General features: G+C 39.2%; 2 protein-coding genes across 3 annotated transcripts; one reads left to right on the top strand and one right to left on the bottom strand.

The window, feature by feature from the left end:
• Window positions 1-9: 9 nt before the first annotated feature.
• On the bottom strand, window positions 10-4,480 carry LOC5518102. Its single transcript, XM_048721221.1, has 5 exons — window positions 4,362-4,480; window positions 3,056-3,162; window positions 2,730-2,829; window positions 1,072-1,348; window positions 10-760 (listed from the first exon to the last, which is right to left on the bottom strand). The coding sequence occupies exons 1-5, from the start codon at window positions 4,464-4,466 to the stop codon at window positions 213-215; spliced, it is 1,137 nt and encodes a 378-aa protein (XP_048577178.1). The 5' UTR covers window positions 4,467-4,480; the 3' UTR covers window positions 10-212.
• Window positions 4,481-4,641: 161 nt separating this feature from the next.
• Window positions 4,642-19,192, top strand: LOC5518054 (mdm2-binding protein). Of its 2 annotated transcripts, none has more exons than XM_048721149.1 (25): window positions 4,642-4,795; window positions 5,121-5,225; window positions 5,552-5,631; window positions 5,800-5,894; window positions 6,129-6,223; window positions 6,301-6,358; window positions 6,923-7,021; window positions 7,267-7,396; window positions 8,616-8,827; window positions 9,497-9,563; window positions 9,959-10,238; window positions 11,191-11,286; window positions 11,371-11,458; window positions 12,293-12,366; window positions 12,440-12,506; window positions 12,654-12,700; window positions 13,010-13,098; window positions 13,482-13,527; window positions 15,154-15,211; window positions 15,954-16,181; window positions 16,743-16,825; window positions 16,902-16,963; window positions 17,647-17,760; window positions 18,370-18,435; window positions 18,683-19,192. In XM_048721149.1, exons 1-25 carry the CDS (start codon window positions 4,741-4,743, stop codon window positions 18,728-18,730), a joined length of 2,442 nt encoding a protein of 813 aa, XP_048577106.1. In that variant the 5' UTR covers window positions 4,642-4,740; the 3' UTR covers window positions 18,731-19,192. The 2 variants fall into 2 exon arrangements, with proteins under 2 accessions (XP_048577106.1, XP_048577105.1); XM_048721148.1 differs by having other exon boundaries at window positions 11,368-11,458.
• The last annotated feature ends 1,012 nt before the right edge of the window (window positions 19,193-20,204 follow it).

Genomic DNA, 20,204 nt, shown 5'->3' with positions numbered 1-20,204 from the left:
TTTACTTTCTGCGTCGTTAGGACCTCGTTTGCTGACACGTTTTCTGTACATGATGATTTTTCACCGTTGGCGTTTTTCAGGAATTTGCAACTCTTATCAGTCTGAGTAGTGAGGGTTTTCCGTTTCTTTTCTACAGCTGTATTTTTTGATGTGACAGTTTTATCAGTGGACGTAGCGTTATTTTCTTGTACACTGTGCAACGATGACAATGCTCATTGGCCTGAGCAAATCGCCTCAATATTCACAGAATCAGCTATACCCTCTGGCCTACGAATGGATTGCCTTGGCTCCTGGCTAGGGCATACAGCTTGATTGTCCAGAGAAGGAAAATTGCCTGCTTGCTCGTCTTCAGATCTTGGTGCCACTTGGTCATCCATACTAGCTTGGCGTCCTTCAATGTCTAGGTTCTGCTTCTTTGATGGCTGTTTTGAAAGACTAGTCACTCCTGGTATCTTAGCAGGTTCCTCAGTCTTTTCTAATGTCTTTTCCACGCCTTTTGCCCCATCTACTCTAGGCTCAATCTCATGTAATGGTATGTTCGCAAGGGCTTCATCCGAGTCCTTGGAATGCTGTTTTTCCATACATGGCTCCGCATCAACAGCATCTGCATCATCAGCTGTACCGTCGCACCTCCCAAGCAATCGGCTTTCTGGTTGAAATTGTGAGAGCAAGTTCTGTCGCACCGAGCCTGAGCTTGTCCAGGAGTGGCCAGGGGAAGAGGCATCTAAAGATGGCGGCGGGATGTAGCCATCTTTGAACTCTGAAAAACAGACACAAACAAAAGGGAAGGAAATCAATCCAGGGTTCAATAGGGTATAAATTAATAAAAGGTTGAATGACATTGTTTCACTGTACGCCTGTGACAGACATTACAATAAACACATTTTAATGAAGTAAGAATACTGTTCAAGATTATATTTTGTGCAGGTTATTGAATTTCTCATAATTCTGGGCTGTCCTGTTTGTTAGAGGACGGTTTCTGCCCTAAACATGTATTTGAGGTTGACATCTTCACTAGTAATGTTTCATGTAAACCTCACAGATTTGGCACACCTTATTTGCCTCACTCACCTGGAATTTGATCAAGTTTCATTTGTTCTTCTTCACTTATGAACACAAACTGGTGCTGCCCCTTGATAAGAGAAAACAGAGACTCTACAGGAGCACCATCAGATCTTTGTAAATCAAGCAACTTCAGAAGTCTCTCATGTCTCCATAGTTTTTTGAGTTGGGCCTTGAAGGGTGAATAATTAGAAACTCGGATAAGTTCATCTTGATTGGTGATTATACTATTTGTTCCTGGAAGATAGGTAAATTGCTCTACCAAAACAGCATGTTCCCATGTGTCCTAGGAAAAAAAACAATAAGATATTAAACTTAGCATATGCTGTGCACTGTTAGGTAAGGTACAGTAATTTGAAGGATCTGCAACAGTAAAACTTAACAATAAAAACAGGGGAGAGAGTCCAGACATAGACAAGGTGTAGTGAACTAGGGTGACTACACTCCAACGCAATCTAGTACACAACGGACTTTATAATTCTTTTAACGAAGACGTTACACGATGCTGTTATCCGGTCTCAGATTCCCTCTAGATAAGCGTAGCCTTCGTGCTGTTTCACAACTTAACTTCTAATTCACGAGCGAGCTCCTTTATATACTCTTGGGTGTTTCTAAATATACCTAATTACATCATAAATGTTGTTACTAATAATAGAAACATTAAATCATCCATTTCGTTATCATAAACTGCTGAGTCATGGTTCTAGAATAATCTGGCAAACAGAACAACGATCCTAAGTAAACAAGTCCAATTCTAGTATGTTCAAACAGCACGTATTCATTTCTACAATGTTCCAAGTGTGAGAGCCTGCATGTAAACAATGTTCTAGACAGTTCCAGTAATAATATAACAGTGACTCCGTCACACAAGGGGTATGAGAGATCTAAACCCTTACCTGCTCAGGTGCCGAGAAAAGAAAGATGCAGTATATGTAAAGTATATGTATACACCTATTTAAAAAAAGGTTGCACTTGAGAACCCATGTATCGTAACCAGCGGTGGCTCATGAGTAGCGTATAAACGGCTGAATCCTTGTATCTGGAAGCAATGTTAATGTTCATAAGAATGTAAACAAGAATTCTACAGCTTTCGAAACCTGGTTTTGTATTTAATGTACGCATATTTCCCTATTTACTCGATACCCATGAAGCACTGCGGGTTACGATACACAGATTCTCCGAGTGCAACCTTATTTGAAATAGGTGTATACAGTATATTTTGTATATTTGACCATTTTTTATAGGATCTCTAGTAAAAAATAACCGATTTGGTGTGGTTACTCAACGTTGTCCTTTCATGAAGCATTCACAAGTTTTTGTATGTTTCATTCTAAGATGCAGGGGATTTTCACTGGTATATACATCAAAGTTTGTCCAAAATGAGGCTTGCACTATATACATACAGTATGTCCTGAGTCTGTCTCAAGTGCACAAAGTGGAATTTAAAACCCACATTCCAGCTGGCAGGCCTTAAGGGGTACTACTAGGCCCCAGGCAAGAATAATTTTTAATAAAATTTATAATGGCTTATGACAATCTTGTCAGAACAGTTAAAGGGTTATACCTTTATCTTGCCACGCCAGGGGTGAATAAAGTATTTCTGAAGAGGGACTATCCCTCCAATTATATGGCTATGACAAACTGGTCAGAACAGTTATAAGTTATACCTTTATATTGTCATGCCAGGGTTGAATAGAATATTCCTGGATAGTGACTATGCCTCCTCTCATGAGATCACTAAAATAGACACTTGGGCTTGGCTCGGCACTGTGAATGGAAAAATGAAAAAAAAATGGTAGTGACCATACAAATATTGAGTGATCAAATAAGTACTAGTACTTAGTACTAGTACATTAAGTACTTTGCATGACTCAGTATACAGGGGTACATACCTTTGGCAATGTTACAGGCAAATCCAGGTCCATTAAATGTTGCATAATATTATAATATCATAATTCTATCTAACATATACACATCATAAAATGTACAGTACCATTGGTAGTCATTTATAGCAGCTTGTGTGAAAATTGCTTTGATCATGAATTTGTTGTCTGACAAAAGTGCAGCATTCTGAGAGTAGACAGTAGTCTGTTGAAGAACCTAAAATATAATGAGAAAATATTTTCTTATACTTTGGTTGGTAGGTCATATCTTTTTTTTTTCTATCATGAAACATGAAAGAGATTATCATTATCCATGATTTACTTTCCTTTTCATAATTTAACAATAAGTCAATTCTATTTTATCCTTGCATTATGAAAAATGTAAAAAAAAATGTTCACAATCCTTGTAAAAATACATTTGTACAGTATACTAACACTCTAACCTCACCATTGAAATGAAATGTACATGACACTTTACTACTAAACTTGTGAACTGTGGGGGAACCCCTTATTGTCCATGTTATGCAGTGAAAAAAGGGGTGGGAACAAAATAGAATTTAACAAAAATCCCACTTTGGCATGTACAGGTTTGTACCCAGGATTTTTTTGGGGGGGGTACAAAATACAAAAATCCAAATAAGTGGACCTAATTTTTCTGGTGAGGGGGAGGGAGGAGTTTAGGGAGGAGTTTTTTAAATAAAAATCTGACCACCCCTGAAAGACCTATAGGGATTTTTAAGGCCTTTGCTGTATCTCCAAGGGACGTTTATTGTCGGATTTGGCTACGAAAAAGTCTGACTTATGGATTGATGACATACCAGAGTGATCTACCCTATGCTTTATAGTTTTGTCTACAAATAGCAAGTCTATTGAGAACCCAAAAATTGACTTTGGCCGTCGTGGGGGGGGGGGGGGTGCGTTCGCACCATATGCGCCCCCCTGGGTACAGGCCTGTATCACTTATCATGCATAGCAATGCATTGTATGCATGAGCTAAACACTAATTGCTCACCATTAAGTTAAAAAGTAAGCTATTCTCAAGCTTTCCCAAACAGCTAGATATGAGTTTTATATGAACATAAATCTGGCAAATTTCACAAAATTTTAATCATCTTTCAGCAAATTTGTAGATACTGACTGCAATATTTCTGGTCAACTCTTTCCAAAACTCAGAATAAAATCGTCGAAGTTTGACATATTTATTTACTCATGCAATGTGTTTGGCCGTTGATGCCTTCTTACCGTGGCTTCGAGGCCAAACGAATAGAACGGCTGACAGTTTATATAATGTGAATAAAAAAGGCGGGAAAACATTCAAAACAACAAGAAAACGAATATCAGAATGCTTGATTGAATTCTCTGTCATTTTATGCCTTATTATACGCAAAATAAGCCATATTGCAAAACATATCATACCTCGATAATTCGTGCTTCGGGAGTATCTGGTAGCGGTTCTCTTTTAGATAAACAATGAATTGCTTTTTCGATCCAAGGTGAAATAGCACAACCGTAAGCGGCCATCTTGAAATTTTGGAGTCGGTTACACAGGTAACCCGTGAAAATAAAAATATTCACATTTCTGATAAAAGATGAAGTTAATATTTGATTTATTTTTAGATCACTTAATCGTCACCAAAAAATTATTTGAGGTTACGTGAAAAAAGGGGAAAATATGCTTTTGTTATATATGCTTATTTTGTACTCGATTTATTTCCGGTCAGCGGTATGTACAGTTAGAAAAACCCGCCAAATTTCAACTACCTTCCATTTTGGATAACGAAGGAAGGCAAAAGCGATGGATAATTACTGTATCATTATAATTGACGAAGAATCTTTTAATGGAGAATTTGGTAAGATTTTCGGATATAAAGGAAATATTCACTTTGATAACTATTAGCCTTACTTCCAAAGCCGAATTCCTGATACTTGTTTTCCCGTCTTAAATGTCGTAAAAAAGTAGGCTGTTTGTTTGATTTCTTTAACTCATGGAACTTTTTATTAGCAGAATTGGTAGAGTAAGTATTTGTTTTTTACCAGAACTTGTACTTTCTGATCTAAAGAAGGGCAGTTGTAGATTCACGATAGAAATTACTTACTATCCTGATGTAAACAACGAAATATGGCATGTAATTTAAAGTCTAATATTATTGTTACTTCGATTCCTTCCCGATCAAGCACGCATAAACGATCTGGAGGAAACTGTTGAGCGATTGTTTGAACGGCTTCTACAGCACGATGAAGTTTTCAAGCAATCGTATTGCCCAAAGTTAAGGGATTCAGGTTTGTTTAAAAAAGATTAACTTGTTTTTTTGTTGTTGTTGTATAGATAACACAGACAGGTTCAGTTGGTATTTTACCAACAGTGTATTATTTTATAGAAGAAATAACACAAGGAGCATTATAAGTGGAATAGTGGAAGAATCAATAAACATAAGTTTGCACTGTTTTAACTTAGATACTGTTTATATGTATGCTAACATCACCTTTAGGTACTGTTCTTGCATGCATGCTAACGTTACACTCTAGATACTGTACATGTGTGCATGCTTGTTTTACACTTAGATACTATTTATGCAGGCATGGTAATATTACCCTTATTTGTCTAGACCCTGTTGCCTCCCTTCTTTGCCGATCAACACAGACATACCTTTCAATTATTGTTGCTAAGAAACTACAAAATTTTCAGGTATGATTATAAAAGTTTATATGATAATGGTGATAACATTTCGTAAAGTGCCAGTAATCTAATCGTTGATAGAAAATAGAGCTATTCACCTATGTATTCTTTAAATACATAGGTGTATTCTTTAAAGGAATGTCTAGTCTCTAACATTGTTGCAAAATATCCTTTTAGGAATCATCTTCAGATTGTTTATGGAATCCATTGTCTGCTCCATCATTGTTTCACAAAATCAAAGAAAGTCTCAAACCTTGTACCAATACACACAGGTATAAAAACATTTCTTAAAACAGTAATTATTGTAGTACTCAAAGATTGCTTTCAGATAGTGTGCAGTAACACGCTCTATCAGCTTTTGGCTGTTATCATTGTTTGGAACCAACACAAAATGATAAATCTGTGCATTGCTCTAGATCAAAAGTGACTGACAAGATCTCTAGTATCTGTAAGCAGTAATCACAACAGTAGATTTTAACTGATTAGTCTTTGATTAATTCAAATAGCTCTGGCGATGGTGATGCTGATGATAATGATAATGTCGAGGATAACAAGATAGCAACACGTCTCCATCAGCTTGCGGATAGCCTTATAGGAAAAGGTGAAGAGGTCTTGAACAAGTGTGTTATGCATCCCCAAAGCCAATTTTAATAAAGTTTGTTTTCACTCAATCTTTAGATGTATCCCAGTTAAATGTTTATTGGATTTGTGCTGAACCGGATACAGATCTTTCCAGGTGAGAGGCAACATGGAAATGGATTCTAACCCACACCCCTGGGTCTAGACCCAGCCCTTCCCCTCTGACCATACCACCCCTCCCTCTCTCCCCCAATATACACACACATTCCAACCCCATTAGATTTCTTGACAAATAATCATCTAGGGTATCGTGTAATTTGTAAAGTATTCCTCACCGCCAGTCAGAGGGGGGGGGGGAGGTAAAATTGCATCACAATTGACAAGTTCTTCAGTGCTAAGAAAGTTCTATTATGCACTCAAGTGCTTCTTTACAAGGTTGTTAGCTAATATCTGTCATTGTTAACATCGCATATCACTACTTTCCTTGCATCTTGATTACCTAAGTTTCTAAAACCTAACTGTAGTGTGCATTGTGGTTTCATTCGTAAGGTAGGGCATCTTGATTCACATCATATAAAAAGGCTTGTTTTAATTTCAAGCTTATAGTAAGTATATCTAAGCTTTGAAAGCCCCATGCTCCCATTTAATCCAGGGCACTAAAACAAGCACTTATAGTATGTGCTTATACATCATGTATCATTTTTTTTTCTTTCAAATTCAGGGATAATCTATTGCTGTTTGGAGCTTTGAAAAGATTGCAAATTTGGAATGGAGCACACCTGACCCTGATCACATCACATCAAGACGATTCTGGTTATGGGTAAATCATCAGTAATTATATACTCATATACTGTAGGACCATCTCTTTATCGTGATCATTATCATCAGTATCATTATCATTGAAGTGTTGGGTACCCTATGTACTGAGAGAGACGGGGAAAGTCCTGGGACTTGTCGGCACAAGGAACACACCGTTCATTTTGTTTCGTTCATTTCTTCCTAACATTACAATCATCATTGCCATTATTATTAAAGTTATCATTTGTTTGTTTGTTTGTATATTAGGGAGTTGATAACTGACTCCTGGCTTCAGCCATTATCTCCAACTGTCATTACTACAAGCCACATCTCAGTTTATGTCCAGCGTCCATCCGATGTCATTTGGCAAGGTGCAATCAAATATAATAGCCAGAAGGTAACGCTTATAATCCAAAGCATGCAACTGCAGAAGTCTTTCTGCTGCTTTCCAATCATTATTGCATGCTAATAGTCATTAATTACCAGTAATTACCAAGGTAATGAATTACTGACCTAGGATAATGGTCTAATGACCATCATAAGCTGCATGCCAATAGCCAGGTCTTGTCTGTTTGCCCTTAATACTATGGTAGCTTTACTTCACTGTAGTACAACCCAACCGTCCACTGTGCAACTAACCTACTACAGAGGGATGGATTACTCTATAAGCTTATTCGCCATTCTTACGTTGCATAGGTAATAGGGTCGAGTTGATAAATGAACAGCATGCTGGAATGATTTTAGGAAACGCAATTCAACATGTTGTCGTAAACATGCCGAATCAGGTATGCTTGACGCGAGCCCATGGGATGGATATTTCAACCGTCGTAACAAAACAGCCCGTCTACATCCCCCTTCCCGCAAAAAGCAACAACCAACTACGAATATTCTCTCGTGAACTTCATCGATTTCGAGGGAGAGAAATAAACATTCAGCTGCATTTGTCGAGCACTGCATTTAATCTTGTTTATAAGCTACATGTTTTCTTTTGTTGAAGTTCACTTGGGTTCACCATGGGTTCGCGTCAAGCATACCTGATTCGGCAAGGCGGTTAAAGAATGACGTTTTAGGTACGCAAAGAGTTGATCAACTGTATTCATAATTTCGGTGTGGCAGTGTAAAGTATCGGTATAATATTGTTTGCATGTATTTTGGCGAAATTTCCAGTTTTCTAGAAGCGATTTTCTACCGCCCGTTTTGCCGATCGGCATCATTAGAGTGCTACCTTTATCTTCTCTTAGTATGTGGGAACTTCAATCGCTCAATATTGCCCCAAATGGATTGAAACTTCACAAGGATTTAAATAACAACTCCACAAACATGTAAGAAAAGTTTGAAGGTATTTTATTATATTTTTTGTCCCAATTTTTTTTATTGTAATGCACCGTATATTTACAGTAACTATGAATAAAACACGTAAAATTCATTATTAGCTTGGGGAACCTGCGGTTCGACACTATTTTTAATTGCGTTCCCTAAAATCCTCTCAGCATGCTGTTCGTTTATCAACTTGACCAAATTCCCAGCGCAATGTAAGAATGGCGAATAATATTAGATGAGTTCGTTCCACCTCAATCTATAAAATGTTATGCCAATATATTTACTTTCTTTTTCAGTTGAAGAGCCTTGTTTCTTTGCCTGACTTTGTTTTGATACAACAATACAAAGAGAAAGAGGGTTTGTCCAAGATTATTGAAGACTTTTCCAAGAAATTTGAAGACGAAATTGGTGGGGAACCTTGGTACAAGATTTCTGGGATCCAGCTCCTTCACCACATCCACAGGGATACCATCCCTCTTTTCATGTTCCTGCCTGTGAAGCTTAAACTGTATCCTGCATTTAAAAGAACTTAGATAAAGTTTGCAAACCGTAGCCATATTCCTATTAGAAGGAGCATCACTGTTGTCACGAGTTTCTGACATCTGTCACGAATGCGCTTGAGCTGCGTAACGACTACTTAACCTTGCCGACGATGCCTTTCTCCAAATTAGCCAATCAGCGTCTTACAAATCTGAAAGCCATGCATTGATTGGTTTATGTAGATATTGGTATTTTAAAAAAAAAAACAACTCTGAAAACGCATTGTCAACCAGCTAACAGAGAGCAAAGGGGACAGTCAGCATTATTTTTGTCAGATTGCTGAAATACATAAAGGTGTTCGTAAGTTTAGAAATAATAATCTTTAATAGAAATAATAATTAGAAATAATCTTTAATAGACTAAAAGTCTGAGAATTAAGTTGAGTGCTTGGTGTTGACAAGTTCTTTATACTTTTGAAAACGCTCGGTTCAACTGAAAACAGATGTTGATCAAAAATTTCAATTAAATTTGACTTATGACCGACTTTATTAATTTTTTTACTTTAGCAGCACAAATTACTCTCATTTTGCCCCATTTGGCAGATGGCTTTGATTCAGTGGCTGATTTCTTGAAAACGTTTTCGTAGATTGCTTGTTATTTAGCAATGTTTTATTTTTCTTAACTGATGTTAAATTAGTTGTGCAAGTAGTCATCGAAGTGGCTGCCAACATTTTATGGAAATGCTAAAAGAAATTACAAACGAGGTTAGTATGTTAAGTGAATTTGCACATGATGGTTTGCCCCTTCTGAAATGACAACATTTTTCTATAAAGACGCCTAGTCAGTCATAACTTTGTTATTGTTTCTTTTTAAAATCGGATGATAAATTATGCGATTAAAAGCTGGAAATAACCATACATTAGCAAGTTTTATACTTCATCTACCATATTCAATAGAAAATTTCATAACATAACAACCATCTCAAATCAGGCGATGGAAAGGGATGCTGAAATATAGCGATTGAAAGCCATTTTAAGCTCAATTACCAACTGTTTATTTGAGCCAGCAGTACATTCTCCCCCAAAATGCTGCGTAGGTTTAGAATAGAGCCTACAACACACTAGTATCTGATGCATTTTCTTTTGCGTTTCATTCACAGGGCATAGGCTTGGCCGCGTGCCTTAGCCTGGTTCCATCAGCAAGCCCAAAGACTGGAAGGTCAACCGATGATTGGATGAGACTTGTCAAGACTGATTCCTACTTTACATGTGCACGTGATTTGTTGCCAACCAATAGGAGGCTGTGTTTCATCACCAGCAATAGCGAGGGATCTGCTGACGTGTTTATCTTCCGAAAACCTGAATCATTCAATGGTGCCTTGCCTGAGATGCTTACACAGATCGCTACCCACTCGAACGTTGTTCTGGACTTTGCCTCAGGTATGTAATTGTTGCTGCCTCGTTACCATGCACTGAGGGTAAAAGCACTAAGGATGATGGGAATTTCACCATCCTCAGTCCAGGTTTTTTTAGGTAGGGCCAGAGATTTTTTCCATCCTTCTTGTTTTCTACATGCCAATGACAGTATATACAGTAGATACTCCTTTCAACTGCGTGGTAAGATGCCCCTGACAATAGACTCATTTTCAATGCTTAAGGTCTCGGTAAAGGTAAACGACGTGTCCGCGGAAAAAAATATTGTCGCGCCACAATTTTCACTACATGTACAAACTACATATCAAATAAAAAGATTGAATTATCTCCTGAGAGTTTTATTTTTTGCAATAGCTAATTCCGTGTTTAAGTTTTGAGGCCTCAAACTCAAAAGTACGGAGTTTACTCTAGAACCTAATGCACCTCCGCGTTATTGCGCATGCACTTGCACGTAATTGCATCTCAATGACAGATAGATGATCTACCAAAGTGTGTGAGGACTTTTTGTTATTTGACACTGTCAACAAAATATCACGAATCAAAGTTGGAACTCTCATTTCTGGCGAAATTTGGACACGAAAAGTGCTATAAAAGCGATCTTTAGACGAAAATCGAAAATTCCTCACACACTTTATGACATGGTATAATTATCTATCAGAACCCAAAAATTTGAAGGCAATATCTTAAAACCCGTCGCGAGGTTACGCCCTACAACCTCGAGTTCTCGCCTCAAAATAATACACTAGAAAAGTCAAAGATTTGGCGTGAATTCACGGTCAACAGGTCACGGGAAACAGCAAAGGTCCATTGTAGCCGTCTTAGTATGCGATTTATGGAAAAAAATTCTTTTGCAAATATAAAGTTTAAGAACTATTGATACAGGTTTTGCAAAAACCACAAAAACAAACAGTGGTGTCAAATTTACCTTAACCAAGACCTTAAATTCCAAATATTTCAGATGAAACCATGACCATCCCGGATTTAGCAGACGTATCAGTTGATGCAGATGAGATATACGGCCATCAAGCAGTCTGTGACCTTTTCAAGGACATAGGTACTGTATGCCTTTGGTTTTCGCTTGATGAAAGTCGGATAAGCAGTACCAAGCTAACAATGATCTTTTTTTTTTGTCCAGAAGATTCAATACCGAGTGAAAATAAAAAGCTACTTGTTTTAGGTTATGCCGAATTGTACAGGAAGCTCAATTTAGGCTGGGCTTCGGAAAGGTTAGTTAATTGTTTTTTTTAAGCAATATGTTTTTTTTTTCAGTTTCCACATCTAGCTAGCGTCCACTGTCAAAAAATACAGTATCCGTGTTAAACACGGTTAAGGGGCACTAATTTATTTCACTCTGATCTCAATACCCCCAGAGCAACTGAAAACTAGACCTAGAAAGCTAAAAGACAAGGCTCCTTCACTCCATAAAAATTACACGGGCATAGTACTTGTATCACCTGCATACACACCGTGAAGAAGACTGCTTGCTTTTACCTCCAAAATAAGAGAGTGTGTGTGCAGAGTTGCACACAATTTGGGTTCTGATTTTTTGGCAGAAAAATTATAAACGTGATCTGATTTCCGGTGAGAATTAGGTGCCATTTCAGAAGAATACTTTTAATAAGAAATCCCATCACTTTTCGGGTGGATAATATGCAGGCACTCCGGCTTTTGGCGGCAAAACATCTGAACAAAAAGCAAATTATCAAGCAATTACGAATCATCCAGAAGGTTTCTATGCCAAAACGGGGGCACTAATATTTCACTCTAATCGATTAGATTATACCTTATTTTCATTGAAGATTTTTTTTTCGTTCATTCCTGGCATGACGGCAGCAGCCATTTCTGTGTTTATTTTCTCCTGAATTTGCCACTCAAAGTGCCACCTGATTTCTAATACCTGGTCCATGTCCATGTCGTTATGTCGGAGTTAGAAGAGTGCGAGTGCGCTGTGATGTTATGTCGTTATATCACTAGTGTGCACCAGGCATAACTGATGCCATATCTGTGTAAGCCCAAGCCTTCGTCTTCTTAGTTCAAATCTTAACGTCTTGTTTCATCAGGCTTTCATCGGGCCAGTGGGTCACCCTGAATTTGAGCAACGTCAATGTGCAGGAACCTATCACTGATTCAACTGGTATGTACTGTGAGTGTTTCTTTTAGGCTTTTAAATTATATATTGCAATATGTTTTTTTTGGCTTTTATTCAGGATTGCTGGAGTCACCAGAAGACTGGCCTGAGAGAATGTGGCTGAGAAGAAACGACCCTGCAGAAATGTATAAAAACTTCTTCTATAATCATCTCGATTATTATCCGTCTTATCTATACAATCACTATGAAGATTGCATTCCTGTTACAGTCCCTGCTTCATCATTCATAGCATTGTCATTTGCTGTACTTTAATTTCTTTTCCTTTTTTTCAGTGCTGCGAGAGAAGCAAAAAAGAAGGCACCAATTTCAATAGAACAAAGTAAGTGCACGCCCATCTAGGCCAAACCTATCCACTAATTCTTACGTTTTATACCTTCTAGCACTTACTTTCAATCGTTCCCTGGCATTTTCCTCTATATCCCCGACGCTGCTGATAAACCATGTTGGGGGGTGCTGTCAAGCAGTTGGGCAACATTTTCTTTTCTTTGTCTTGTTGTCAGCTAACCATTTCTTTTTGGGGAATTTTTTTTAAAAATTTGTCTTCCAAAATTGAGAACAATAGCAAAGGTGTGGCTGTCTTAGATTCTTAGTACATTATCTGCTGATTACTTGGTTCGTTACTATTTAGTGCTTTCCCTGGATATGAAGGAGACGTTGAAGATGTTCCGTCCTGACGGAAGACCTGTGCGAGATGACCTGTCACCCCTTAAACCGACCGTGAGTCACACAATATCATGTCACGCGCTATCATGTTACGCACGACAAATAGCATGTTACGCGATGCCATGTCACGCCAGTTAAAATGTCACGCAATGCCATGTCATGCAAGTTGACAAGTCACGCAATGCCATACCACGTCATAAGACACATAACTCGAGGCTTTTCTTATGTTTGAGGGTGCTTTCTTCTGAATAAGTTTTCTTGCGCCTTGTCATAGGCGTATTTTTTCATGTCATGATGTCACGTCACACCCTTGTCACGTCACTTTTAGAGATGACTTACCTGTGGTTCATCTATTCAACCATTGCAATCTCCTCAATCTGCGAGTGTCTGTTGCCTCTATAATCTCTTGTACTAACTTGAGTCCTTTCCCTTCCCAGACTACAAGAGGCCTGGTTCAGCACGTGTCCATCAACACAACCCAAGGTTCGTGTGATTTGCATTAACCCATTGACTCCTCAACCGGCCTTCAATTTGCATTAACCCATTGACTCCTCAACAGGCCTAAACTGGCCTTTAATTTGCATTAACCCATTGACTCCTCAGCAGGCCTAAACCGGCCTTTAATTTGCATTAACCCATTGACTCCTCAACCAGCCCGACCAGCCTTCAATTTGCATTAACCCATTGACTCCTCAACCGACCTGTACCGGTCTCTGATTTGCATTAACCCATTGACTCCTCAACTGGCCTTTACCGGTCTCTGATTTGCATTAACCCATTGACTCCTCAACCGGCCTGTACCGGCCTTCAATTTGCATTAACCCATTGACTCTTCAACCAGGCCGACCGGCCTTTAATTTGCATTGACCCATTGACTCCTCAACCCGCCTAAACCGGCCTTCAATTTGCATTAACCCATTGACTCCTCAACCGGCCTGTACCGGCCTTCAATTTGCATTAACCCATTGACTCCTCAACCGGCTCGACCGGCCTTCGATTTGCATTAACCCATTGACTCCTCAACCGGCCTGCACTGGCCTTCAATTTGCATTAACCCATTGACTCCTCAACCGGCCCGACCGGCCTTCGATTTGCATTAACCCATTGACTCCTAGACCGGCCTGTACCGGCATTTAATTTGCATTAACCCATCAACTCCTCAACCAGCCAGACCGGCCTTCGATTTGCATTAACCCATCGACTCCTCAACCAGCCAGACCGGCCTTCAATTTGCATTAACCCATTGACTCCTCAACAGGCCTAAACCGGCCTTCGAGTTGAATTAACCCATTGACTCCTCAACCTACCTGTCCCTGCCTTCGATTTGCATTAACCCATTGACTCCTCAACCGACCTGTACCGGCCTTCAATTTGCATTAACCCGTTGACTCCTCAACCGACCTGTACCGGCCTTCGATTTGCATTAACCCATTGACTTCTCAACCAGCCCGACCGGCCTTCAATTTGCATTAACCCATTGACTCCTCAACAGGCCTAAACCGGCCTTCAATTTGCATTAACCCATTGACTCCTCAACCTACCTGTCCCTGCCTTCGATTTGCATTAACCCATTGACTCCTCAACCGACCTGTACCGGCCTTCAATTTGCATTAACCCGTTGACTCCTCAACCGACCTGTACCGGCCTTCGATTTGCATTAACCCATTGACTTCTCAACCAGCCCGACCGGCCTTCAATTTGCATTAACCCATTGACTCCTCAACCGACATGTACCGGCCTTCAATTTGCATTAACCCATTGACTCCTCAACCTGCGTAAACCGGCCTTGAATTTGTATAACCCATTGACTCCTCAACCAGCCTGTACCGGCCGTGAGAAGAACCCACCCTAATAAAGATATTCATGCATCTAACCGCGTTGATAGCCAGGGCTTAAAGGGTTAATAATATCTTTATGCTAGAAATGAGATATCTAGTATTTGTATTATAGCTCAAATTCACATCGCAAGACATGGTCAAATGTGCTAATGATTAAAAAGAAAATATTCTTTATCCTAATGGCCACCGTAACAACCTTCGCACTTCAAGCAACCCGCTTACGCCGCTAAAATATTTATTATTCAAACATATGTTATGTTATTTGCCTTAGATGAGATTAAGAGAACCCCCTATCCAGAGGCATTGAGCATGAAATACCACGGAGTCGAGTAAGTCGGCATGCACGAGCCCCGCCATTTGTTTAATTTTTTGAAGCTAAAAATTCAACAATGCTGATTTCCGTCAATGAAATAGTATATATAGTACCATACTTTACTGTTAAATCCGTTGTATCGCGACGCTGCATTTTCAACACATCGATTTGTTTTTGTCTTTTGTGATTTTCTGTTCCGCCAGTCAAATTATTCTAAGCCAATCAGATTCTTGCCATATCTCGCCTAGTGCAGTTGGCTGGCTTTCTGTCGCGACACTGGTTTTCGTCCAGTGGGAAGCCAGGGAAAAGCACAAAGCGAGACTCTGATTGGCTCAGAATGGTTTTACTGACGGAATAGAAAAAACCCGGACCGCGATACAACGGATTCGACAGTAATACTATAAGATTCTTTCGAGTTTTTTTGTAAGAAGATTGTTATGTTCACATCAAGGTTGCACCTTGGCAATGCAGCGTGTGTCTTTTTGGAGAAGTATTATAAAAAAAAAAAATCCAAAAAAGTTATTAAAGACTCGAATACAACTTGCCTGAGGGAGTGGCTACTCAACATTCTTTAACTTTGGTTTCCGAACTTGGGAAAATGCAACCTCCTTTATCTTAATTATCTGTAATTTTCTCAACCCCCATCCCTTGTATTCCTTACCTCCCCCCACCCCCTCCTTCGCCCCGTTCCTCATCTTAATGTGTCTTTCCCTTATCCCTCATCCCTCTAATATGATGTGTGCATTTTCCTGTGTCAGATACTGTCTCGACGCACACGATTCTCTCACCCGGGATACAGAGATTGCCCTTACCCACACCTCTGTCGTGAAGCAAGAGACCCTGTCCTCAGGGGCCGTGCCGGGCATCAAGAAACTGGAGACGAGTACGCGAAACACCCGATCATCTGCTTCGGGTGCGAAAAGTCGAGTTGGTGTTGGAATGGGCCGGACAAGGGGTAGCGTGGCCGAAAAAAAAGCGACAACGAGGTGATTGAGGCTTCTCTCCAGGCAACTTCGGATTTAAAAGACAGAAAAAAAAGAGAGGATGGTTTTCCTGTGGAGATATGCGGAGAAGGAAGACTTAGTGAAGTGGAATGGATCAGCCCTCACTTTCGTTTTTCACCGCAGGAAACCCAATTCACTTTTTCTTTTCTTTTCTCTTCAGGAAGGACCTATCCCTATTCCACATAATCATTATTCCTATATTATTTTGTGGATTTCACTATTCTCAAATGACCCTATATATGTTGCAAAAGTAAGATATGACGTGGATTTTCGTTATCAGCGATGGGAAGAACGTGCTGATTCGCCAGTCTCCCGAGATAGTCTCCTAGATAAGTGACTACTGAAAGTTCGGTTTAGTTCAACACTAACATTTTATGCCTCCGCGTAAAATCGAGAAATTCTCGCAAATCCAGTGTGATAAGTAATTAGCTTTAATTCTCGTTTATTTGGTACCGTCAAAACGTTTACATAATTCTCCATAAGGGAGGGGTAGAAAAAGGTAGTTATGCGTGATCCACTAATCACGTGCTTATGACGTCATAGCTCATCCAAAAGACCATCGCCATCCGCTCCAGAAACAAATAAAACAGCAAAGCGCACGCGCAACGAACCTTCTGAGAGGGAAGGTAAGTTGTGTTTATAGATTTCTGTTGTTTTTCTTCTAGTCTGCACATTGATTCAATGTAGTTTTTTTTGGCCAAGGTGCTGACTCGGAGAGGAAAGAAAAATCAACCAAAGAGACGCGATCGCAGCGACATAAAAGGGTAGGAAGAAAAAGTTGCTTTCAATTCTTTATTAGTAGTCAGTTCGCAAAGTCTGTTACACCCCTGCCTTCTCTCTTGTATGTTTACCTCTCTTCCACTCTCGTAACTTGCTTATCAACCAATGAGAGTGCTTGGAGCACCGTTAGCTAATCAACCAACGTATTGTTACGAAGCTAGTTTTTTGTTGTTTGTAGTCCCTAGCGGAAACATAGAGTTAGCCTTGTAGTCTCGTCTGCAAAGATGTTTTTGTAGGAAACTGCCCTACGTCAGCTCTATCATATTAATCAATATTTGTGAAAAGCCCAGCTCAGAGGAATTCCCACGGTACTCCAAAACGTTTCTTCCCAGCTGTTTAAAAGGTTCTAATCTAAATACATCCTCAGTAAACAGGCCATAATTCCGTGAGAACCACCCCGAGCCGAGCCTTATAAAAGGGGCCTGCACGCTCTGTGTAAATCACTTCTTCTTCTCATGACTTCACTCATCACTCTTCACTCATCACTTCAATTATAACTCTTCAATCATGACTCCTTAATGATGAATTCAATCACCACATTTCTTCTCAAGTAAAGCAGTGCCATCAAAGATCCTAGAGTACTTGGTACCTCTCCTTACAGTATAACAAGATACCTTATAAGGATAACACCCCAACATCCCATTGAAACTACTGTCTCCTTTCACAGAGACTCCGTCAGGTAGTAGAAGCGACCTTGGAGAGTCATGGGTTAAATCGGCAGGATCCCTTATTTGCATCATGCACGGAAAGGCTTTATGGTCTGACCAAGAGCTTTCTCAAGGTATGACACGAAACCTTGCCTTTGTTAACACTGATAGGACGGAACGGTATATGAATCCTATACAGCCTAACCAAAAGCTTTTATAAAGGTATGGCACGAAACCTTGCCTTTGTTAACACTAGGACTGGACAAAAATATTTTTAACTTTTACAACCTTTAAAGCCTAACCAAAAGCCTTTTATAAAGGTATGACACGAAGTGTCTAGCCTTTGTTAACACTGGGATAGGACGAAAATAAATTTAACCTTTACAACCTTTAAAGCATAACTTAAAGCCTTTTATACGGGTATGACTCGAAGTCTAGGCTTTGTTAACACAAGACGATACAGTATCTAATCCTTTAGGCTGGGTTCAAATTGACACAACTACTACAATTTATGAACTGTTTTACGCCTTTCCTCTTTCATGTTATTAGCAGATTATCAACTAATTCATATTTCTAATAACTTCTTTGTAATACATGATCTGATGTTTTTTTTAGGATTTCTTTTTTCAATTTGCCTTTAGAAGGGCACCTGAGATTTAGGTGCCGATCCGGTTGTGAACGCTTTCTCGTGTGAATCCCGTAAGATACTGATTTACAGTTTTGTGTCACGTGACGTGTTTCAGGATCTGAAGTCCTCGCATGGCTTAAATGACGAGATGAAGCGACTGGCTCGTAGTAACGTCAATCAGGTACATGGTATACCTGTGGTCTGTGGTGTTTTATGAAGGTGGGAGGGAGAGGACAAAAATCGAAGAATTAGTCGAGCGACCACAAAAATAGATGATTTTTTTACAAAAGAAAAAAATAAATTTTCTTTTCTTTTTTTTTTAACTTTCATTGATAAAAACGAAAAAAATCCGTGTATTTTGTGCGATGTTCCAATATTACTTGGCCTTTCAAATTATGAATCTTACAAATCATGTTTTTTTTTGCCAGGTTATTGAATTCGAGAAGACGCAATCTCGTTTGGAGTCCATGAAATGACAATAAAATATTCTTAGAAATATTAGAAGTGGCTAACCGGTAGGCTAGGTTACCACGTCTTGTCTTTGCGGGCTATCCCGCGGGATCCGGAAGCATCCCAAATCTATCCTACATTATCCGGATCCAGAGGTCGTTGCAGGCTATCATGCATCATCCCGGATGAGGGTAGATATAATTTCAATGATTCGACCCCCCTCCCAGAACAAGAAATTTGTAAATTGAAAAATGACATCCTTCTAGTATTGGCCTCCATTCACCCCCAATTTTTTTCCTTAATAAGGAGGTGATATATTATTCTGTAGATATGTTTGATACGTAAACCTGTAAATAGCGTGATAAATCAATTTAAGGACTTTGCAATAAGGAAATTAATTTACAAAAGAAAAACGAGTTAAATAGATAGGGTATGCTAGGACGATATGTTAGGGAACTGGATATTATTAAATGGTTGGCTTTTGGTTATTTATTCTGTCCTTTGCTATACCGTGTGAGATGTTCTTTTCCTACAGGGTATAAAACCAAACAACCCTTGTCAGCATGTAGACTTTGCATAATGTGCATACTACCATATGAAATATTAATCCAATCCTACCTACGACTTTGAATTCTAGCTTGCAATTAATTTGGTAAACAAACAAAACCGACGGATGATGGACAAAAACAAGAGACCATGACGTATATCATATATGTATATGATATACATCTTATATGATATACATATATGATATACATCATATGATGTATATCATATATCATATGATACACCAAAAACTGGAAATCGACTCTGCCAAATTTTCGTCTTTAATAAGACTTCTTCAGGGCAGTAAATTGAGTCTGCCCTGAAGAAGTCTTATTAAAGACGAAAATTTGGCAGAGTCGATTTCCAGTTTTTGGTGTATTGTATTCATTGTTCTGGTACGAGATCGCGGCAGTTTGGGCTTTTTGATTCTATTCATATATCATATGATGTATATCATGGTCTCTTGATAAAAAAAAAAAAAATTCTTCCTAACTACAATTTGCGCGTACAGCCTCACGTCACTCGCGCGCGCGACCAACGTCAACGTAACTGATTGGCCCGATAGCATGATCCTCGGAAATGCCGTGACAGTTATATAATACAGATGATTGCCCCTACTTATGAGCCCCTGATAATACCAAAATGTATATCTGAGGGTTTGGTGTTCACTATCACACCCGTCTCATTTCGTATTCTCCTCCGGTAGTCTAGAAAGGGCTTGCTAATTAAGGTGTTCGCAGAACACCTTAATAGTAGTACACCAGTAGTAGACTTTTATTACCCTCATAAAATTTATTAGAGTTGCTAAAGATTTCCCACATCATTTTGTTACTCAGTTTTATCAGGTTTCTATTAGGTCTATTTAAGACCATCTTTAGTTATTGGCCATCACTGACCTAACACATCCATTAACGTAAGGTGACAAGCGCGTAGACGCCAAACGGTTTAGCGCAG

Source organism: Nematostella vectensis, chromosome 13, assembly GCF_932526225.1.
Source record: "Nematostella vectensis chromosome 13, jaNemVect1.1, whole genome shotgun sequence".
NCBI classification, from domain to species: domain Eukaryota; kingdom Metazoa; phylum Cnidaria; class Anthozoa; order Actiniaria; family Edwardsiidae; genus Nematostella; species Nematostella vectensis.
The sequence above is the reverse complement of the archived record's forward strand: the minus strand, read 5'-3'. Positions and strand labels throughout refer to the sequence as shown.